Raw genomic sequence first — 24,722 nt, forward strand, 5'->3', positions numbered from 1 at the left:
TCGATCACTCTGATAAATATCCACTTTGTCACAAGAGAAAAGGGCAATATACAGTTCTTGATTTGTAATTCCTGTTTATTTACAATGCGTATACACTTTTGCTTGTGAGTTTGTGACATTTGCTTTAGATTGAACGATAAATCTCCCTGACATACTGTACAGTAATAAGCAATTAAGAGGAGGTGTGAAAAAAACCTGACGATCAAATCAACCGCATCCACAGCTGTTTTAAGCACAAGGTAAATGGATATATTTACACTGTATAGAACAAACCCTGTTGCCGGTTGGCTTGACTGGAGTTATATAAATGATACACACATGTTTTCTGTTTCTGGGGAAACTTTTATCAACACTTACAGACTCAGTATTCATTGACCCAGCTCATCAAGTTCAGTAGCCTGCTCTTTTCAATAGGAACCAGCACGTACAGTACACCGAATGTAGACTTCAGTACTTGTATTATAAAAGTAAATGTTTCAGCATGCTCATTTATTCACAAGGCCATTTTGAAGTAAATTAAAATAATTACACATTTTTTATACTTGATTAACTCATAGACCTAAACAATCATCGGAAACATAAAGCATCTACTGATCTAAAATGTTGAATATCTTTTAACCACATCTACATGGTCAGTGAATTGATTACAGAAAAATTTAATAATATATAGTGACAAATCCCTTTGGAAATGTTATATGCTGAGAAGAATTCATTGGGAAGTCACCGATGAAACTCGTTCAAGGTCTTTAAGAGTTGAATGTATTATAGGATTATTATTGGTTCAAAATGTATTTAACATTTTAGATTAGAACATTCTTTTAGTTGAGTTCAGCTGTTTAGGTGTCTAATGGTTAAATTAGCCAGATGCTTATGAGAATATAAAAGTGCTGGCATGCAAGCAAAATGCTACACTTTATTTAGGATACGTTTTTGGTTATGTATGTAGATTTTATATGAAACACTGAAAAAATCCATCACTACACATCAACAGCAATACTGTCAAAAGGTTCTATTTAACATTATTGAACTTGGAATAAAAATACAAAACAGTTAGTCTTCACTGGTATTGGAAAAAGTATGTTTTGCTCCTGAAGTGTAGTATCTGTTTTTGACCCACATGACTAAACATGATCACTTTACCATATTCTGTTCAGCTGATTCTCTGAAATGTTATGCGAGTTCTAAACTACATGGTGTTTATAAAGATTCTGATATTACAAAGACATGTTAAAATCCAGCTATGGTGAAATGTAACTTGACTTCCATTCTGAGCCACCCACCGCAAGATCTTGAAAAGGGCTAAAATGTTATCAAGAGGCTGAGTGGGGAGGTGTGATGTGTGAGACAGGAGTTGTTCAGGGACATTCCAAGGGCAGACAATTACAGGACACCTATTCAGAATCATATGAGGGTCTGACAGGTTTAGTTTTGGTCTTTGTACTGGTTTTAGACCAAAAAAGGCTGACCTGAAACAGCAATATCACTTTAACTTTATACTGTAACTCCAATATGCAGCCTGTCAGTCACTCTTTCAATGGAAAACTAAGGCCTGTCCACATGAAGACAATTTCAGTCGTATCCGCAAAAGTTTTGTATCAGATAGGCCTTTCGTCCACACGAAACTGGTGTTTTCAGTCACTGAAACGGCAACTTTTTGAAACCAGGTCCCAGAGTGGATAAATCTGAAAATGCCAGTTTCGCGTCTTCATCTGTGTGAGCAAACCACAACTTTTCTAACACGATGATGTCATAGCCCCACCTCTCTAACCTTTCACCCCTTAAGCAAGATGCCACTTCACAACAACAACAACAATGACAACAATGGCGGACTACTGAGTATGTGCTTGTGCGACGGAGGCAGAAAAGCAGGTGTAGATTACTGCACAAAGTAAGAATTTAATTTTCCTCGGTTTCAGACTCACAGTTTGTCATGTCTGTTATGTATTTGATTGTCTCTCTCAACTTACCATATATTTTTTAGCACTAAGTTTTGTGTTTTATTTTATCAATTACTAGAAATTTCAGGCGACCCCATTTGAATTCCAGGCGACCCCACGTGGGGTCCCGACCCCAAGGTTTAAAAACACTGCACTACATGCCCTTGGATCTACTGCAGAGAGGGGAAACCAGAAGGGCAACCAGAGGGGCAACCAGGAGAACATATTGGATCAGACTGGGGTGTCAAACTCCGGTCCTAGAGAGCCGGTATCCTGCATGTTTTAGATACTTCCCTCTTCCAGCCACACCTGGTTCAATTAATGATCAGCTCATCATTAAGCTCTGCTGAAGCCTGATAACGATGTAATGGCTTCCAGATGTGATGGAAGAGGGAAATATCTAAAACATGCAGGATACTGGCCCTTGAGGACTGGAGTTTGACACCCCGCAGTACAACCAAGCAAGCTTTATGCACATGCTTCACGTTTCCTTCTCTGTTTTTTACAAGAGCATTACAACGCCACATACAGGTCTGGTATTTGTTCTACATCGTTTTCAGGCATTTTCAGTGGTTTTGTGTGGACGCAGATATTTCCTGAAACGTTTTTGAAAACGACAAAGAAAAAATCAGATAGGAAAAGATGCAGTTTCTTAAGCCTTGATGCATCTTCATAGCCAAAAAGGCTGGAGTTCAGACCCAAATCCACAGTTTTTGTCAAAGGAATCTGGTCATTCCCAATAAAGAAATATAATGGTTTCATTTGCATATATATTACAATGAGCTTGTTTTGCTAACTCCCCCTGAGATTTGATGTCTACAAAGCTCTAACAGCCATGCATAGATTGGATTAGATTAGCCTTTATTGTTTCCCTCAGGAGGAATTTGTCTTGAATGCATTACCTTACCTATTATCTCCACACACGTACACCTCAGTATTCAGCATAACATACACTGAATCCATACAAACAAAAACAATCACACTAATAACACTGGAAAAACACCTGATTTGGTCTTATATGAAGACAGCAAACATTCTCCTGTTAAAATACAGTCGCGGAAAAAATTATTAGACCATCAAAAGTCATCAAAAACAATGGTTATGCAATCAAGTATTAACTCCTGTGTGTATCATGTGACTAAAACAGACAGAAAAGAAAACATGGAATGCCTAAAAGCACTGTTTTTGTCAGTACAATGCCATAGATATTGATGTAAGAACTGAAATGATTTTAGTTATTATCAAGAAAACATGGAAAATACATAGATATCAGCTCTGAAATTAAACTCTTATGAGCTATTTTTATTGTTATCATTATATTTGTTCAAACAAATGTACCTTTAGTTCTACCAGAAATTAAAATGAACAAGAAACTGAAGAAAACTAGGGTAGTCTAGTAATTTTTCCCGCGACTGTAGTTAGGTTAAATCTTGCATATATGCTCTTTTCATTGCACACACCCACCACTAAATGTTAGCACTAAACATTACTGCCTTTTTTTTTTTTCCACAAGTCAGATCAACATTGGACCAGACAGTGGGATGTAACTTTCTTAGTTAAATTCTCCACATGTATTTTTTCTTTACTTAGGTAATGGACTCATTTGCATACAGCAGGTGCAGTTGCCATCCTCTAGTTTGCCATTTTCAACAGTCAGACCCTGTATACTGATGCATTGTATGCAAGGTTATCATCGTTAACGAAAACTAACAAAATGACAAAAACTAGAATTGAAAAACATTTTCGTTAACTGAAATAAATAAAAACTATAATTAAAAGAAAAAAGCATAACTAACGGAAACTTTATTGTGTGCTTACAAAACCAACTAAAACGGATAAAAATTTATGGATAAAATTCCCTTTGTTTTAATCTTCATTGATGTCAGATTGATATAAAATCGATTTATTTCACTCAGGCAATTTTAGCTAGCGGCACCATACAGACACTTCGCGATCCGTGACTTCTCATCACTTGTCATTTAGACTTGGCTTCTCGTCCTCACTCTACCTGGAAACATGGAGACCAAAGTTGGGAGAAAGCAGCAGTGTCCTGTATGTGAATATGACAGCGAGGAAGATAAAAAATATGAAAAAACTAAAACTACACTAAACTGAACTAGAACTAATCATTTAGAAAAAAAAACAAAAACTAATAAAAATTAGCAAACCTGCTCTAAAAACTAATTAAAACTAACTGAATTAGAGGGGAAAAAAAGTCAAAACTTAGTAAAACTAAACTGTAATGAAAGATCCAAAACTATTATAACCTTGATTGTATGTAATATCCAGCATCATAATGTTACACATTAGTTGCTTTTCCACTGGACATCTGCACAAAACTTTATCGATATTTACTAAATGTCGAAAAAACAGAAGTGGATAATGTCGGTTTTTCCATTATATCACAAATGCAATGATTTGTTTATTTATTATCGCGAGATGACACGAGAAGTCATTCCATAAACATGAATTTAAATATGGTGTTGATTTACAGATATATTCATTCTTATTATATTTTACCCCTCTATCTCGAATTAAATTAAAAAATAATTGGGTTTCCTGGTGTGTCTTCTTCTTCACTTGTTGTAATGTACGTCAGCATCCGTTTTTTCAATTCACCTGACTCTAGTTGTGTAAAAAGGTCTTTCCATTGCAGTTTTGTGTGATAAAACATTTGCGCTACACCCCAAAAAACCACCTCTTGCCAGCGCAAAAACTTTTAATTGAAAAGTGAGACTTTTGGCGAAATTGTCGTTTTTCCATTAGGCAAATTTTTATGCGCAAGTTATATTTGCGCAATTTGAGGGTCAATGGAAAAGTGACTAGTGTCTCAAAAGAAACCATAACCCTAACAAAAATAAATAAAAGCACACACACACGTATCTCTTTTTGCTCAGTAGTTTGATGGATTATGGAACTAAATAAAATGTATACCTGTTCAACTTTGCCTTCTGTCTGAAACTATGGTCTCATATAAATTGTGAAGGGTATGACTGGATGACTTGTATTAGTGTTTTTCATCACTGTCTTTTCATATTTATCTTGGACAGAAGATTGATGCAGCCTGCCAATTATTTTTCTGGCTCTTTTGATCTGATTTTGTAGTTGTTTTTGAAGTTTAATGGACAGGTCAACAAACAATGGAAAGATACTCTAACAGATAATAGATTCACTGATTACCCAGTTGATCAGTAACATGATGCTGGTCCTGACCCTGATCCTTCTCACAGGAATCGGTGCAGACACTGACTGATTCACAAATCCTTTTTTTTCTACATAACCCCCTGAAACCTTAGACGGAAGAGTTAATTTTTACATTTTTATTTATCACATTTATCCCCCTTCACATGACTGCGCCACCCCAGCTGGAATTCAAGTCGGATGTAACGCAACAGAATCCAATCCTACAGAATACAGACCATGCCTCAAATGAAAATGTAGCATTTTAAGAAAAAAAAAAAAAAATCTGGTTGTTTTGAGTTTGATGGCAGCAGCACAGGGTTTTTGAAACAGAAATACATGAATCTGTGGTCAGCATTCTGTCACAGAACATTGCCATTAGTTTGGAATGGCAACGAATGCTGTATGAGTGTGTTTGTGTGTGTGTTTGTGTGTTTGTGTGCAGTTCTGTTCCTCTTCATCTCAAAGGAACCCTGTCATCCACTTGAGCACCAATTGCCATGGTGATTTCAGTTTCCCACTCAGAAAGAGGGAGCACCTGTGTGTGCATGTAGGGTTTTGTTGTTTTTTTTGGCTGTATTGTAGACCCCCGGAAATACAAAATGACACTTTTTCTTCTGAAGGCCCTCCCCCTCCCTCTTCATTTCCTCGTCCCCCCTCCACCGTACACAGTCATTTGTAAGTGACACTAAAGGGAAACCCACCAGTGATGCTCCTCTTTGCAGAAAAAAAACACCAATTATTTTTACTGCCTTTTTTTTTTTTTTTCCTTTTTTTTTTTTTTTTCTCAAGTCGTGTCAACATTGGACCAGGCAGTGTGATGTAAATTTCTTAGTTAAATGCTCCACATGTTTGTTTCCTTTAATTAGGTAATGGACTCATTTGCATACAGCAGGTGCAGTTGCCATCCTCTAATTTGCCATTTTCCACAGTCAGACCCTGTTGTTGACACTGTATATCGATGCATAACTCTCCTCTGGTTTGTGCGTGATAGATGCCTACCACTCCAAATTATCTTTGGTGCTTCAAGTGCAAAAAAAAAAAACATATGATTTTTTTCAATGTGCAGTTTTTGATGACATTACAATAGATGGGTTTCCATTACAATCAGAAATTCACAATAGAAAACTGGTAATGGAAACACAGAAATGTCACAAAAACTGTCAAAGGTTGTAAAAAAGTTTTTATGCTCTCATGAGTTTGTTTTTGACACGTTTCGATATAGAAGTACAGCGCAAAAGTGTAATGGAAACACATTTTGGTCTTTTCCCCCATCTGTGCACGGTGGTTTTGCTCAGACCAAACATCTCCCCTATGACCCTGGACTCAGAACAGGTGGTTGTAGTTTGTTCAGGCCAGTAGACACTGGCTTTAGTGGAGGAACTGCTTCCAGAGGGCAGGACAAGTCTGGGGACACCAGAGGTTCAAGAACATCACACTGTTCATTAAACGTTGCCCGGGTCAATTGGAAATTCTGGATCCACAACTCATTGGTGAATTCCTGATGTACAGTTCTATCCCAGAAATCCATTCTGTGTGGCCCCTGCCATAAATAAGGACTTTACCTTGGGACGATTGGAGTGTTTTCACCTGGATACGCTCACACCTTTCCTGCAGATGTTGCGTTGTTACGCCCCAGCCTAGGGGTTCACCAGGGCGAATATAAAATGCTCAATTTTGTCCCCTCCCAGCTCCCAAACACACACGTCAGTCCAAACTAAAAATTCACAATGTTTATTATTATTATTATTTTTTTAAGCAACTAAAGGAGGGTTAGGGTAGGTCGCAGCTTAAACAATAAACAAAATCTCTTCTCTGCGGTTCAAACTAAATTACCTAACCAAAATAAATTGAAGAAATAAAATACAGAAAACTCACCTAAACTTCCTAACCAAAAAACAGGAGAAAACGGGAAAATAAAAGAGCCGGCCTCCCCTACCAGGAAAAGGTTCAATTTACAAAAAAAACTATTCACAACTATATACAATCGAATTATGACAAGAACCCACGGAGACTGACGGTCACACACACAGAACACAGGGTTGAGAGCTGGCAGGAGGCAAGAGAGAGGACGAACGGAAGCTCCTGGGCCATTTTTAAAGGGGCTGGGCACTCACCCTCCACCAATCCGCTTCCTGCAACACAAACAGACACAAAAGGGTGCAGCACACCTACAGGACGGGGGGAGAACACACACACTAAACAGGAAACATATATACATATACATATAAATAGACAAATTATGACCCAGGGTCATAACAGCGTTCACAAGCACGTACTGTGGCCCGTGCCCGAGTATGAGTGGGTGTTAAAGGGTCATAACAGTAGGTGGTGGTGTGGAAGGAATTCTGTCGCTATCCAACAAACGCAGAAGTGACAAACCCGTACATCATGAACTGAGCGACTGTTCTGTTCACTTGTCTACAATGGCGGCAATACTTTTCTATGTTATCCTGTTTGAGGCAAAGTGCAGAAGAGCGACCTTCATTGTCTCTGATATATCCCAGAGTTGTTTGGTTGGCAAGGCAAGCCTGTGCTGCGTGGATGCAAGGCTTTTTCAGGAGACAATAGAAGCACCAGCTATGGTCTCATGGTGATTAAGTCATTTCCGTTGTCAGGCACAGATTGCTTTCACACGGCAATGTACTCCACACAGTCCGTACCCAGGACTACCTTCTCAGCTGGACTTGAGCACGGAACGTTTGCATTCACACTGATAAAATGAGGCGAACTCTGGGGTCAAACATACGTGGATACAGACTTGGGCACGCAGTGTGAAAACGCCCTCATACGTTCCCTTCTTCTTTAGTTTCAGACAGTCAGTGCAATAGCAGTAGATGAACAGACTCTACAGTGGCAACACTGTGGAGGTTTGGATCAAACTCAGTGCAAACATCTTCCTTAAACCAGCATCTGGCAAGAACTATACAGTATTTTATGAGAATTACGACATGTCGTGAGACGGGACTTTACTAGAATCACGCATCAGAAGCCAAACACTCTTAAATGGAAACACCTACAAGTGTACTTTGTCGAAACTGTAGAAATATCACTTTTATTTTGTGGTAAACTGTAATGGAAACCCAGTTTATGGTGTCAGTGGAGTAAGTTGTGCAAAGAGCATTCACACCTTGAATGTGAAATTTTTGTCCTGCAAACAAGGTCAAATTAACCAATTGGAATTGATTCGTGAGATTCATATATTACACGTTAATCGTTTATAGAATCTGTTTTCGTAGAATTTATAAATGATCGGGGGCAGAAATAGAAACACTGTCAACATGTATCAAAAGTCCAGGTAGTGAGTCTGCAGCTGTTGAAGTCATTGTGTTGTGAAGGCTGTGTGTGTTTTAGGCTCAGGCAGACACACACCTGCAGCCTACACAACGGGGGAGGGGGGGGGGCTTTAACAATTTTAACGAATGCAAATGAAAGATAATTACATTGTTCAATCATACTCCAGTGGGCATTTACACAGACACAGACAGAAACCAGCATCAGCCTGACAAGTGCAGTATTTAAAGACTCTTGACTGACATGGATTATCCCTGTGTATTTCCCCATTATATTCATTTACATGTGTCTCTGTTTGATTACTCTCAGTCCAGCAGCTTTGTTTTCCTTCTTGGTTTTTATACATTTGGTTGCTGTTGAATGAACCAAAATTAGTAGATCAAATGAGAAGTTCAGCTGTGATAGTTGATCAAAAACCATGTTGGAAATTATTCGTAAATATTGACAAAATAAAAATGTCAAAAATAATTGTAATATCATGTAAAATCCAGGGTTTTTTGATAAATGTATATCTGTTAAAGGGTTAAACTTGGAAATGTGATGATTTACACATTTAACAAGTATTTATAATAAAGGTTATGAACAAATATAAAAGTGATGCCAAAAAAAAGGATTTTTGTGTAAAATATTTTTATTATTTTTTCTGTCTCTTTTAGTAATTTTTATTTTTTACACATAACTACCCGACTATTAATGAAACTGTAGGGAGAGATAGTTTTTTTCAGGTTTGTTTTAACTTAAAGAGCTGTTTGCTTTAATAATTAAAGTACAAAGGATCGGTGTAATAATCTGTAACTTCAGCCTACACCTTTTCAGTCAATAATGTTTTATTTTCCCATGTAATTTAGTGACTTGTCGTCGATCCCTGTATTAATTCTGCAAAATAGAGATTGAAACTGACTAAACTGAACAAATGCATACACGTGTTTTGCAATTGAATCTTAATTTGCATAGATGTTGCCGTGTTGAAATGTTTGACAATGAATGACAACTTTCCCTCATCATCCTCCACTAACAAACCCTTACAGTTGAGATTTTAAAAAAGCTCCGTTCAGCAGACAATATCTGCATTTCAGTCGGGGTCTGATAAATGTATTTGTTTCAACAGAGTCATTTGATGTTAGATTACTTAACCTCATCTTTAATCTGCTGGTGCCGTTTTAACAAATGTTAAATTGAGTCAGTCGCCGCGGGGCTCATTTTTACTTTTTGCTTTGTGTGTTCCATTAATTCACGGTTTGATTAAATTTGCATGAGAACACTCAGTTTTAGTGAATATCACCTTAGATATTTTTTGCAGAGAATTAGCATTTTATGATTAATAACACTTTCATTTGTAACACAGATGCTAATGTTCATTTTGATGATCTCTTGAATATTCACTGAGCTCTTTATGATGAGGGTCTATGACTTTATAATTTTCTGTCTGACTATTTTTTTCCTCTTTGTTTCTCTTACATTTTCCAGTGAAGGTAGAAATTCTGATCACACTATTTTTCCCACCATATTGGTCAGTAACTATATTTATTACAGCATCTGATTTGATATTGTGGAACCAAACTTTAGAAAATTAACACAAAAAAGCATTTTCAAACTCACAGGGTAATGAAAGATGTAAGTTTATGTATTTAAATAAGGACAAATAAGAAAAAAAAAAGATTTTAAACAAATTTCCAGGTCATTTGCGTGAAGTTATAATTCCGTCAAGTCTGTCAATGCTCATACATTTGTCCGTCTACAAATCGTAGAGATTAACAAAGTGGCCTGAATGCACCATTAAGTCCCTGTTCCTGCCCTTGTGTCCAGGTTAACTCGTACAGTAGCATTAACTATGTTTGGATAAATGACACTGACATGCAGCACAGATTCTCAGCAGAGTTTTTTTTACCACATGACTACTTTAGCATTATTTATGTCATGCTGCCCTTGAGACAGAAAATGGACATGCCACATTATATACTACATTCATGCCTTCTATTCTTCTTTGTATTTTGTATCTAGCAAAAATGTCAAATCCTATCATTGCTATTGTCATAAATGTAATGCAGCCCTGTTTTGAGACCGTTTCATTGCCCAGACCTACTTACCAGGGTGTTTGATATCTCGGCTATTTTTTCTTTATTACAGACAAGATCTTTCGCTGTTCATTTTAAAAGGGTCATGGAATCCACCTTGTGAACTATGGAAGAGCCAAATGGGATGAAATTGCAAGTGCAAATGTACGAAGAAGGCACACACAAAGGCTGATCGCTGTGAATACAAGGCTGATTGTGCAGAGAATATAAAAGAAACTCTCTAGCTGCCCCCAGAGTGACAGATTTGATGTCAGTGATCCTTTTGTGGATGAGAATCATGGTTATGAGTTTCTTCCAGAGGGGAAGTGTGCATGAGTTTGTGCGCGTGTGCTCGAGGGCACAGTGTCGAATAGACAGATTGTCATGGTCTGTGATTTAATGATAATTGACATCTCCATATTTTTCTTTTATTGGAACTATGCTTGGTGAATGTGTGTGTTACATATGCATGTATGCATAGAGCTGTCATGGTGTATGTGTGTTACTGCGAAGCCCAGAAGTGGCCCAGACTTAATTACCCATCTCTTGCCAGACGCTGATTGCAAATCCATGTGTCTTGATTAGAGGATTCAAACTTTCCTTGTTCACACACAAAAAGCCTCAGACGCACTCACACACGCCTGAGATATTCCTGAAGCACTTCTCAACTTCGCTTTTATATATTTCATGAATAAAGTACAAGGAGGAAAGCAATTACCTGCCTTTTAGATTGGGGTAACATTTTTTTTTTCCTTTTCATTTTGAAGTTTTTTGTTACAGTAAAGTGAATCATAATCAGAAAAAAAGAGTTAAATGCAGCATTATTAGTTTTTTTTATCATGAGAATTATGTTACTATGTATTTTCATTCACAAGTGTCAGTTATGAATGCATGCCTTAGCATAAATTACTGTAAATCTACTTTTCTCCAGTTGAAAAATACAAGTAAACATAAACTTGTAGTGTACATTTTAGATTGCAGTATTGCGGACATCAATTTTTATTCAGCACAGTAATGGGTGTGCCTGAATGCATGCATTAACCAAACAGTGACATACATAATTCATCCACTAACTGTGCTTTCCCAGCGGTTGCCACTGTCATATCATTTTATGGCATGTCTCTCAGCCAGAATAATGACCACAGAGCAGTGGAAAAACAATGGGAGCAAAAACAAGTATTTGAGGAAATAACGAGCAGACGAATCCCAGTCGATGCGTCGCCACAGGGGCCCCGGCATGGCAAAGTTCTCAAAGCGACACACATTCTGGGCAGTCGTGTCTTAGATGTTGTATTCATCTTCCACCATTTGTGAGCAATGACATAATTGAGAGTGAGAAGTTAGAAGAAAAGGCAGGGACAGAGTTTCATTAAGTCTTTATTGTGTTTTGAGGTGATACAGACGTACAAACCAAGTGGAGAATAAATCAGGTGAGAGCTGCTAAGTCTATCTTCTGTTTTCACACACGTGGCACTAGTGTCTTTTTATTGCTGCTCATTATCTCCCTATTGGAAAAATCAGCATGTGTATTCATTATGTGTGTTCATTCTCACTTTCAAAACCAGACTGTTTTCTGCACTGTAGACTCAACCAAGTAATTAAAGGCAGCTTTTTTTTTTTTTTTTTTTTGTACTTCTGTAGGAAAATCAAAGAGAAACCAACTGCAACTGTATTTGGAAACAAAGTCAGCATGTTATGAACATTAGACCCAAACAGTATTTATAGTCATGTACATTCACAGCATTTAGCTGTTTAGCTTTACATGTGTGGTGAATGTGATAGTGCTAACATACTGTATACAGGGTGTATAAAAAAAAAAAAAAACTATGCATTTTGAAAAATTGCCCCCAGTTTCGCGTTTGATAATTTTTGGAATTTTCTTTTATGGACGTCGGTAGGTAGTTGATTGGTGGATATTTGTCCAAATTTACAGACCCAGGTTTTCATGCATGAGTGAGCAAGGGACAAATCGTGCAATCCAAGTTAAAACGATTTGCGTGAAGTAGCGGTGGGATTTAAATCCAATCAAAGGCCATGGGAGGGGACAATGGGCATCCATCTTGTTTTCCACAAATTTGCCAGGTTACAGCATTAACACTTTGGCCACCATGTCAAGTTCATTTATTTACCCATGACAGCTGTTCCTGCCTTTCAAAGTTAATTCAACTTGTTTAGGCCTGAAAATGTCGCTGAGGACAGGCCAAGTTAGGGTTAGGGTAGGACTGGATGACATATCCTACTAATTTGATTAAAGGGGTCATATTTAGTTAAACCCACTTTTGTTAGTCTGTGGGTCATTTATTTGTGTATTTGGACCCTAATAGTTCCAGAAGTTTGAAGTTGAACCCTCCAGGTGCTGCAAAGCTATCTTTATATTCATTACGGCAAAAATCGAGTGGATTTCTATAACCTGCATTAATTCCTTTTTAATTTGTTATGTCTATAACTAGTTACATCACGACATTTGCACATACTATATATTATTAATATTTTATGGAGAAGGGGTAGGATTAAAAAAGTTGCACTTCTTCCCTCCCCTTTTTGGGCATGTACATGAAACTATGGTGCCGTTCTTCTATCTAAGATAGTCTTGATTGTTGATTTTCATATTATTATTTATATCTTACTTGTTCACATTAATTCATTCATTCATTCATTCATTCATTCATTCATCCATCCACAAGGTCACCACAAGGTAGACAGCGCAACAACAGAGACTCCTACTCAGCGAAGGTCCTTCAGTCATTTACATAAAACTACATCATCAGATTTCACTGTTCCAATGTCCAGGATACTCCCTAAGGACTCAATCCTTCATTTGGAGATATTTCAAGGATGCATCTGTGGATCCTCAGCATCCTCTACACTGTTCAACTACCCATAATCCTCTGTTTGAGACTTTTAAAAATGTCGTGAACAACCATGAATAAATCCCTCAAGGAGAGAAATATGCAGGCACTTCCTTCTCCAGTAGAAAATGCTTCTGAATCTAATTATCAGGTGATTGTACTAGGCATAGCCAGGCAGATTTATTTCCATTCTAAATTATACAGCTCATTTCATACACAAAGGCAGTTAAATGTGCTTAAAAATGAAACAATGGAAAGTCTAGAGGGAAAAAAAGATAGTCATAAAAGATAGACATATTGAGGAAATCATAATGGTGAAAGTAAATGACCGAGCAATATAGTTAAAGCAGCTTTACAGTACTCCTGTATTTACCAACAGCAACACATACACATAGATTTATTTATTTATTTACCTTTATTTAACCAGGAAAACCTCCTTGAGGTTAAAAATCTCTTTTCCAAGAGTGTCCTGGCCCAGACAACAGCAATACATTAAATAGTTACAGACACAAACTTTCGTACATAAAAACAAAAACAAGTTTTCAATACTTAAAAAAACACAAAATCAAGTCAAACCTTCCAAAGTCAACTTTGCTAAAAGTGCCCACGAGATGAAGATAAAGTGCGTCAGACAAAATGTGCAGCCAGATGTCTCCCTCTCCAAGTCATACAACACCCTCTTAAAAGTGTCAAGCGAAACCAGATCTTCAAGTTTCAGGTCTTTTGTAGTTCGTTCCAGGTGAATGGAGCTGCAAATCTGAAGGCCTTTTTCCCCTGTTCAGTTCTAACTTTAGGAACAGACAAAAAGAAAAGATCCTGAGAATGAAGATTATAAATGTCTGTGGTTCTCCGACTGTAGGTCAGAAGGTAGGATGGAAGCAGACCTAGAATAGACTTGTAAATTAAAATACGCCGGTGACTAAGTCTGCGAGCCGATAAAGAAGGCCATCCAACACAAGCATAAAGCAAACAATGATGAGTGAGAGATTTAAAATTGGTGATGAACCTCAGAGCTCCATGATACACAGTGTCCACTGACTGTAAACTGTGGGAGGAGGCATGCATGTAAGAATTTATTGATGAGCATAGATATGAAAAGATAATTTGTTAGAATATAGAAATATCTACATTTGGGGTACAGTGTCTTTCATGCTGCAGCAAAACACTACATAACCTCCATTGTAATAATAATGTAATAATGGATTAGATTCATATAGGGCTCTTCTATGAACTTCATTCACTCTTACATTCTCCCTCTGGTGGTGGTAAACTACATATGTAACCACAGCTGCCCTGGGGCGGACTGACAGAAGTGTGGCTGCCAGTCCATGCCAACAGCCCCTCCGACCACCACCGAACATTTATACGCATTCATACACCAGTGCGAGTAACGACACTGGAGGCAAGGAGGATGAAATGTCTTGCCCAAGGACACAACAGCACATGACTAGGACAGAGCAGCAGTTATTGGATGACCCGCTCTACCTCCTGAGCCATGGCCGCCCCCTATTATTGTCATTGTAAATGTATTTCTCAGTTTTGTATTAAATACTACTGTCATGTATTGTGAATGTGTTATTGCACTGCTGAACTGGGATCTGAGACCTTCTGTGCTCTTGTCGACTGTTCCGTTCATGAGCGTATTGATCTGTAGAACGGACTCTTGTCTGGTGTATGAAGGAAGTGAAGTCAAGTGAAGGATCCTTGACTGAAGAAACAGCCACATCTAAAGGAGGGGATCATTACAGTACAGACTCTTCCTCCTGTGATGTTAGACCTTTATACACACCTTTATTCTATCTTTGAGTTTCATACAAAAGATCATTGCTCTGCTTTTAAGTTAGCAACAGGGGCATAGTCACTGAGCAGAATTAACTATCAGTGGGTTCAGTGTGAATAGTCAAGGTCAGGAAATTGAGTCTGCTAAATAGATCGCTGAGTAAAAAGAGCTTTTTAGGAGTAAAGAGTAATGTTTCCTACCAACACACTGGAGGTCACTTTACTCGTGACCTGTAACTGCATATATTGCCAGTTTATTGACATCAATATGCCACGCTCGTTTCAGCAGAAAGTGCATCAATATTTTCCTATTGATTCTTTCCTTATCTCATTCTCTGACCACAGCTGCTCCAGCGATTCCAACAAGAAAGAGGTTTCTATAGTTGGTCTTGAGAGTGGTGATGTATCACGAGTATTTGCTTAGTCAGTTTGCAGCAAGAGCAGCTAATTGGTGTATAGTAGTGTGATGATGTAACTCCAAGGTAATAGCATTATATTTGTTTCCCTTTTGACTCACAAAAGCCCATCTTAACTGTGGATGTACTTGGAAATAAACAGGTGTATCTAATAAGCCCAGGTCTGACTGTCTTTCACTAACCTTGTAAACGTATTTAATTTGATGCGGCTATCAATAAGTTAGAGGTGACACCAGCCTGATCAGTTTAACGTTTAAAACAATGTTTTCTAGGAGTTATATAATTGAATACAGTAATAATAGCAGTAAAATAGCTTGTTTGTACTGTTATTTTATCAGTGAAACACTTCACTAAGCAAAATCTGAAAATAAATGGCAAAAATATGGTCATTCTATCTGTCATTCCCTGTAATTTAGTAATTACCCCACCCCCTGGAGGAGAGGCAAGGGCTATTATTTTTGGTTTGGTTTGTTGTTTGCTACAACTTTAGCAGAAAAATACTGGTTTTATGAATTGGGTTTATAGATTGCCAGTGACCCAGAATAGATGTGATTACATTTTGGGAAAAATTCAAATTTTTTTGTGAATTTTTAACATCTTGTTTTTTTTTCCCCATTTACTTACAATGGGTGAAATTTGTCTATGCTGTCTATGTCTATGCTGCTATCAACACATGATGAAATCAGCTGGATCGATGCCATAATAATCTACAATACGTGTTAGGGGTGGAGTTTGTTGTGCCTGGCACCACTTGTTTAGACTTGTTTCTAAGAACAACCTGATCTTCTCACTTATCTTCATCCAAGCAAAACCTAAACTTGATGATATCTCTAAACCAAAAGAGGGAGCTACAGGATTGTTGCGTTTTTAGCCAGTTGTAGCAATCTTGTGTCACTACTTAGAAATGACACCTGTTTGGGGTTTGTCAAGTTGTATGTGGCATGAAATTTGATAGAATTGTCCACCTCATAATTCTCTATGCAGGGAAAAACTGATATAAATTCATTCTTCCGACCCCACCATGTCATCTGCAAAAAAAAAAAACTCAAGTTGCCTCGTTCCGTAGATGCTTCTCTTTTCCTCCCATCTTCTGTCTTTAAACAGAGGCTATTGCTTTTGCAAGTAAAATATGAAAGAATGGGAAAAAAAGGCTCTCAGCTTCTCATTTCCACATATCACTGCCAGGATCTATTTCATTTTGATAAGTCTGCCATTTCAAAAGCGCTTTCCCTCCCATTCGTGGTGTTGGAGTTAAAGGAGACTTGAATCACATTCATGCAGAGGTTCTCGACCCCAATTCTCAGTTGTCTAAATGACTGTCTGAGCCCATTCCCGTCAGGTGGGTCTCTCAGAGCAGAGCTCATCAGATGACAGGCTCTTTGTCAGACTGCAAGGCCTCTCAAAAGTTCAGTCAAATTATGTTGTCCTGCTTCTCCTCCCACACACAGGAGCACCTCTCATACTCACAGATAGTTCTGTATCACTATCAGTGTGTCAAAAGCAATGAAGTAATTATGTCACATGTATAAAAATGACCTGACAAATGTAAAATACAGCAGGTGTTTTATGCAGTTATGATACATGCAGCTTTTATTTTAGCGTTGTAAATTTTACCTCACTCTTATGAAGCAGAGTAATATTGTTATTAGAGGTAGACCGACATATCTGGCCGATATATTGACTTGTGTCAACATCGGCCATCTGCCTTGATTTTTTTTTTTAAGCTGATATTTGATCAGTAGTAAAGATGTTATCAGATATTTGATCAGGCACCTGTGTGGGCAGCACTTGAAGTTCAATAAATGTCAAAAGACTACTATGTGTACGTATATTAATAATTTCATTTATGTTGCTGCATAAAAATCTTAATTATCTGAGTATGTCAATTGTATTTTACAGCCGCTGTGCTTTAAAGTATCTTTTAAAATTGGCCTTAAATATCGGCCTCAAAGATCTGCTGTAGATGTCGGCCATCGGCTAACCAAATTTTAAAATATCGGCATCGGCCTTTGAAAAACCCATATCGGTCGACCTCTAATTGTAATAATGAAAAACATTTAGATTTAATAACAACAAATTTTACAGTATTTTGAATGAATAACATCAGTCTGAAAAGTTGAACCACACAACCTCATTCATTTTATAATTATTGTATTGACTTATGCATGTGTGGTGATGTTTTATTTAGTGAGGGCAGGTGTGTGTGTGTGTGTGTGTGTGTGTGTGTGTGTGAGATTATGGGAGGAAACGTTGTAAATGATGACATGGATCATGGTGTTTATTCAGAGAAATTCCACACACCTCCCACTTTTTCTGCAGCTACTATGGTCTAAAACACACCCAGACACACACTGATATGAGTGTGGACAAACAACAAACATACACACCCTGACCAACAACAGAAAGGACCGCTCAAACACACAACTGTGTACACAGTGTTCCAAACATACACAGTGCTCCTTTTGTATCATAGAAATGTTTAGAGGTGGTGTGAAGGTGTAAAACTTTCCATGAGGTCTTTGACTACCCAAACAGACCTACTGAACAGGAATGAGAGACTGCTCTGAAATGTTCTCTGAATGTGCTTTTATATTTTAGCGTGGCTTATTCAGCAGTAGTCAGCTGCATTAATCAGTATGTAGTATGTGCTTACAAACCGCAGCAGTAATAGTGTACAAAGTGAAGCTATAATATTTATCAGGTTTATAAGAAACAGACTAAAACCAGTCAAATCAGCTACAGCGTGATCCTTCTAACCCCTTACACCCCCTCCTTATTCATAAGTAATCAGCCACAATTAATGAAAATGTCACCGTCACTTTAAGGAGACTGACGCGTGTTTGTTTTGGAGAAAGAACCGTACGTTTTGATTCATTTGACATCTCATCCAGCAGCACCAGTATGGTGCATCTGTGTGTAAACAAAACAGGCAGAAAGACAGTTGAAGAGAATCTGATTGTGGATGATTTGTCAGAATGCACATGTACAAGATCAGCTGTGACATGGGTTCCCATCTGGCCTGTAATCTAAAATGTGTGTGTCTTTATTTGATCATGTACACTTTCCATATGTCTTGTTGTGATTTCTTAGCCTATTTCTCTTTTGTGATGTTTTGTCTGCAGTGGCATTCCAGGGAAGAAATGTGGGACCATAATTGTGAAAGCTGAGGAGCTGAACAATTGCAGAGTAAGTGTGGATTTTTGGCAGTGCTCGTTTCTGGAAGGCCTCTGTTTGTTTTGTTATCAGAAAATCAAACAGATTTTACAATTTAACTGTGTCTCTCTCCATCTCTGCTCATTAGGAATCGGTGATGATGCAGTTTTGCGGAAACAAATTGGACAAAAAGGATTTCTTTGGCAAGTCCGACCCCTTCCTGGTCTTCTACAGAAGCAATGAAGATGGCACGTGAGTAGCCCCCCCCCCCCCCCCCCCCCCCCCCCCCCCCCCCCCCCCCCTTCCTTCACTCTCCTGCCATCTTTCCATTTCCCCTTTCATCTTTGATTATATTGCTCCCTGCACTTTCATTGATTTGCCTCAGATCAAATCCCTGCTGCCTGTGCATGTGTGTGAATTACATGTGGAAATTGTATGCGTGAATGGCAATGAATATGCAGCGTGTGGTAGTATATGCACCTTGGATTTATGTGTGTTCATGAATGTTTTGCAGATGTAAGTGTGTGAGTGAGTGTTCACACTGCAGGCCTTTTTCTGCCCTGCAGTGTTTGACATGTTAGATAACACATTGTGGTCTGAGACTGGAAGATACTAGGTTCACCTGAAGCGCATGGACTGATGGAATTACCCGTGTGAATGTGTGTGGATGTGTTACTACAGCGCCATGTGAGGCTAAAGCAAGACCCAACGCAAGGTTAATGTGTCTTTTCCTTTAACCTCCTGAGACCCAGGAAAGTGAAAATTTTAGCTTTTTTACATTAAACAATTGTCTTGATTGGAAACTGCGTAATGCAACGCCTTTTTTTTTTCAGATACATTTTTAAATTTTTTTTTTTATTATTTTTTAATGGAATGTCCTTTGCAATGGACATCATTTGTTAAGTAAAACTGTCAAACTTTTGTCCCCTACAGAGGACAAAAATGCATTGCTAGGTCTCAGGAGGTTAAGTGTGTCACTAGTCGCTTTTCCATTGGACATCTGCGCAAAACTTTACCGATATTTACTAAATGTTGAAAAAACAGAAGTGCGTCATATCGGTTTTTCCATTAAATAACAAATGCGATGATTTGTTTATTTATTATTGTGAGAAGACACGAGAAGTCATTCCATAAACATGGCGATGAACGAAACTATGGTGTTGATTTGCAGATATATGCATTATTATTATATATTAATATATATTGGGTTTCCTGGTGTGTCCACACATACGGCGACATGTTTCTTCTTCTTCTTCGCTTGTTGTAACGTCCGTCAACACCCGTTTTTTTAATTCACCTGACTCTAGTTGCAAAAAAAGGTCTTTCCATTGCAGTTTTGTATGATATACCATTTGCGCTGAAAAACCACCTCTTGCCAGTGCAAAAACTTTTAATCAAAAAATGAGACTTTTTCACAAAATTGTCGGTTTTCCATTAGGTACATTTTTATGCGCAAGTTATTTGAGGGTCAGTGGAAAAGCGACTATTGTTAAATACATGTCCTTCAACCACATTTCATTTTTTGTCTTTATTTTTCACATTTTTTCTGTTACTCTTGATCTTTTTCTGCAGGTTTACCATCTGCCACAAGACTGAGGTGATAAAGAACACACTAAACCCAGTGTGGCAGGCCTTTAAGATCCCTGTCCGGGCTCTTTGCAACGGCGATTACGACAGGTTAGTGTGACGCCTGTTTTGGGTGCCATATTTTGTGCCAAGTTATATGAAGTTGTCAATAGGTTTTGAGATCAAACACACAAAGAAAACATGCCATGTGGGGGGTTGGATTGGATATTTCCAGCAGGTGCAATTATATACAGGTTCAGGCACTCCACCTGTTTTTATCTAGTAAAAGCCCTGTTCTATTGATGAAAGCTGGCGACAGATGACATTTGGAATATCAAAGAAAACATTATGGGATACATCACATAATCTACATATGTGATGCCTTTGCTGTTGGAAATTTCATTTGTTAAAGGCAATTTTGTGCAAGTGCTTGCTCAAGGAGGAATTGTTGGGTTTTCTTTTGTATTATAAGGTTTTGATCTTACAAAGTAATGTGCCTCAATGTTATTTTGTTGTGAATTGGTGCAGTTGATTGACAGTGTATGTAGGCTAGACACAGACACTGTCAGGTGTTTCATTGCCAACACAAAACACACAAAATAGTGACAAATGTCAGAATAGAGTTTTTAATCCAATGAATGTCGTTGCAACTGGCAACACAGGATGGATGGATGGATGGATGGATGGATAGATAGATAGATAGATAGATAGATAGATAGATAGATAGATAGATAGATAGATAGATAGATAGATAGATAGATAGATAGATAGATAGATAGATAGATAGATAGATAGATAGATAGATAGATAGATAGATAGATAGATAGATAGATAGATAGGTAGGTAGGTAGGTAGGTAGGTAGGTAGGTAGGTAGGTAGGTAGGTTTTATTCTGAACAGGGAATGAAATTTCACGTATGTGAACAAGTAAAACATAAATAATAATATGAAAATCAACAATCAAGACTATCTTAGACAAAAAAAACAGCCCAATAGTTTCATTTACATGTCCAAAAAGGGGTGGGAAGAAGTGCAACTTTTTTAATTCTACCCCTTCTCCATAAAATATTAATATTATGCATTTATCTCCCTCTTCCTTTTTCATTACTCTTTTGTATTTATATATACATTGATGCACAACTGTAATTCTTTTCTAACTGCATGAACTCAAAACAAAACATAGTTTAAAATTACAGTTTTAATAAGTTTTAGTCATAAGTTTTAAGATGGATCGATGGAGGTAAATGCTGCAATAACTGTTTTCATGTAGTCTTTCGGGTTAATATAGATATTGCCATTAGCCTCTACAAAATAAGTTTTAAACATTCTTCCTCTAGATTTCTGAATTTTTTGTCATGTTCTGACCATAAGTAATCATTCTAAATAAAAATAGCCACGTGGTTTCTTCAACTGTCGGTCAGGAAGGAACATCTAAAACATTTGAGTCTTGACATGACTCGAACATTTTTATGATAATATTTCAGACAAACATAAATAGGAAGTTGTGATAGTTTTAGGTGTGATATGTCCCAGTATTTCTGTCCATATAGTGCATAAAATGAGGAATAATGTGTAGACTCAAGCCATTTCATTGTATGGATGACACGCAATGACAATAAAGTATTCTATTCTATTCTGGTCTGGTCTTCCTATGCACAGGGAAGTTTAAAGGTGGATTTATCAGTTCCTACATTTGAACTTATTGGAGCTTAAGTAAAGCAAACTCACGCCTCCCTCTGCTTCTCCTTCAGAGCCTTGAAATCAAATTCAAGTCAAGAAAATAAATATTTAATGTCAAGATTTAATTTAAGCGGTCACGTTGTACTGGAGGCAACATTTTATGCCTGCTCTGTGAATACAAATAATAAAAAGGTATTCACAAGTGATCTTCCTTTAAATGATGTGTACATGACAGGGTTCTGTGCGCACTGGCTGACCTTAACATAGTGCATGGATAAAAGCTCCTGTTAATGTGGCTTTATCTGTCAGTGAGGGTTTCCAGTCACAGCAGGTCTATGATGAATTGACCCATTTTGTTGAAATAAAACCCCATTCAGCTGTGAACAAGAACATGATTAGTGGTGCAGGGCTGCCAGTAGAGCGAGCCCCTGTCGATGGCGTGCTCCTTGTGTAGTACCTCAGGGTGGATCATCTGCGTTCAAGAGGGTCATGACCACTGCTCATGGCGCTGATCTTAGAACCCCAAGAGAAGAAGGAGCTGTTTATTATTATTGATTCACTGAAGGACTGTAGTTCTGCTGCTAAATCGATGCCTGTTGTCATTACATTTCTCAACATCAATTGTGTTTTAGGCACTTGGTGATAAATTCAACAGTTTTACCCCGTGCCCTGAAGGGGAAGCAAGGGGTATTATTTTTGGTTCGGTTTGTTTGTTAACACTCTAGCAGCAAAACTATTAGTTGGATTCATACCAAATTGGGTTTATAGATTGCTAGTGACCCGTAATATGTCTGATTACATTTTGGGAAAAGTTGTTTATTATTTATTTTATTTAATTTCATTTATTTCGTTCATGTTTGTGCATTTCATCAGCAGACATTCAATGATCATCAGGTGAACAAACATATACACACCCATGCTCGAAAAGGAACAGGGTGAAGAAAATCTTATATTTCCAGCCCCCCTCTAAATAATAATAGCCTTAATGGTTAGCTGTACACAACTAGCTTTAAAATCATACTGTATAAATTCAGACAAACCAAGCAAAAAACATCTAAGGATCATACAAAATGAATACAAAATGATTACAAAACCAAGTGCAAAACTACATATCCAGAAGGTACAAAATAAAAAACACACATGTAAATATATACCTGACCAAATGATGCAAAATAATTATGATACCAGACCAAAATAAGCAAATAAATATGTCACAAGATACAAAATAAATACAAAGCAAAATGTAAAAGCAAAAGTAGGTCAAAGTTCCAAAGTTTTGTGAATTTTTAAGATCTTTTTTTTCCGTTTACTTATAATGGGCAACATTTCCAATGTCTATAAAAACATCAATTTTGTGTCAATTCACTTCAAACTTGGCATATATAGAAAGGGAATTGATATGCTGACATCAGCACATGCATAAACATGATGACATCAGCCGAATCGATGCCAAAATAAGCTACAATACGTGCAAGGGGCGGGGTTTGTTGTGCCCAGAACCACTTGTTATAGCTTGTTTGGCAGCAGTTGTCTGCTTTTTGCGGCTCTTATATCAGGTTTTGGAGTGTGTAATAAACAAATAAACTGTTATAATCCCCTCAGATATATTTAGACTTGGCTGTATTTCATTATTTAGAGAATAGAATAGACTAGAATAGAAGCTTTATTGTCATTGCATAATGAATACAACGAAATTGCACATGCCCCCCACATAAAAAAACACAAATAACATTCAAACTACACTCTTCCCACTCATAAATACATTCAACAAACACACCTAACACATTGGTATTAAAATAATTCTATATAAAAGTGCCACTATATAAAGAAAGTGCATCTGTATAGGTACACAGTCGTAGTAGTGAGTGGTAATAAAAACAGGAAGTTCACCCTCAGAACATTAAAAAAAAAAAAAAAAAGTTCTAAAATTCAGATTTATTTTTCATTAGTAAATATAACCAGCATTATGAAAGCATACGTGTTTGCATTTTACTGGTTTGGAGCATTCACAACACCATGGAGTGAAGACATCAGCGGTGAGTGTAGAAAAGCAATTGTTGTTGCCGTTCAGTCTAGGAAAGGATTCAAGGCCATTTCCAAACAATTGGTGTCCATCATTCTACAGCGAGAGATTGACGATTGACATTGGTCATGAACTCCTCTGCACCAACAGAGGATTCCAGAGTCAAAAGTGAGGATATCAGCCAAAGTGTCTGGCTGAAATGAGGTCATGCAACAGGACAGTGATGGAAGGCACTGCAGGAAATCTACGACAGATGCTTGAAAAAGAAAAGATTCAAAGTGTTGCAGGGTCAGAGTCAAAGTCTAGACCCCAGCTGAGGGGGATAGGTGGAGCCATGAGAGAGCTGCACATAAACAAACACCTACAAACCTGAATGTACTGAAACAACAGTGTAAAAGTCAAAACACTATTCGAAATCTCTCCGATGGGACATTTTTGAGACAATTTGACAGATTAATGTTGCTAAATGACCCAAATTTTTACTTTTAAATTCAGTTTTGCTTTAATTGGACCATAAGGGATTATCCAAAACAAGGACCTACTTTATACTGAAAGAAATGTTGGAATGACAGTCAATAAAAGTTCGCTCTCTGATGGGACATTACTGTGTTTTGACCCGTAAACAAGAGGAGTACCGAACTCCACCATAACAATGTGAGAGACGTCCTCCACACCACGTGGGTTTCCTCCAGGTTCCCCCACCAACAAAAACATATATTATCTAGTAGTGCTGCAACAACAAATCAATTAAATCAATCCAAATCGATTCTTAAGAGTTGGCAACAAATTCGT

At 37.6% G+C, this 24,722-nt stretch overlaps 1 protein-coding gene across 2 annotated transcripts in view; it reads left to right on the plus strand.

The window, feature by feature from the left end:
* The window catches only part of LOC115430510 (copine-8), a 151,568-nt gene that overhangs the window by 63,997 nt on the left and 62,849 nt on the right, over positions 1–24,722 (plus strand). For both annotated transcript variants that reach the window (XM_030150569.1, XM_030150570.1), the window contains exons 7-9: positions 18,632–18,695; positions 18,811–18,914; positions 20,235–20,339. In XM_030150569.1, coding sequence (XP_030006429.1) covers positions 18,632–18,695; positions 18,811–18,914; positions 20,235–20,339 — 273 coding nt within the window. The remainder of the gene's footprint in view (positions 1–18,631; positions 18,696–18,810; positions 18,915–20,234; positions 20,340–24,722) is intronic.

This window comes from Sphaeramia orbicularis, chromosome 12 (assembly GCF_902148855.1).
Source record: "Sphaeramia orbicularis chromosome 12, fSphaOr1.1, whole genome shotgun sequence".
Taxonomy (NCBI): Eukaryota; Metazoa; Chordata; class Actinopteri; order Kurtiformes; family Apogonidae; genus Sphaeramia; species Sphaeramia orbicularis.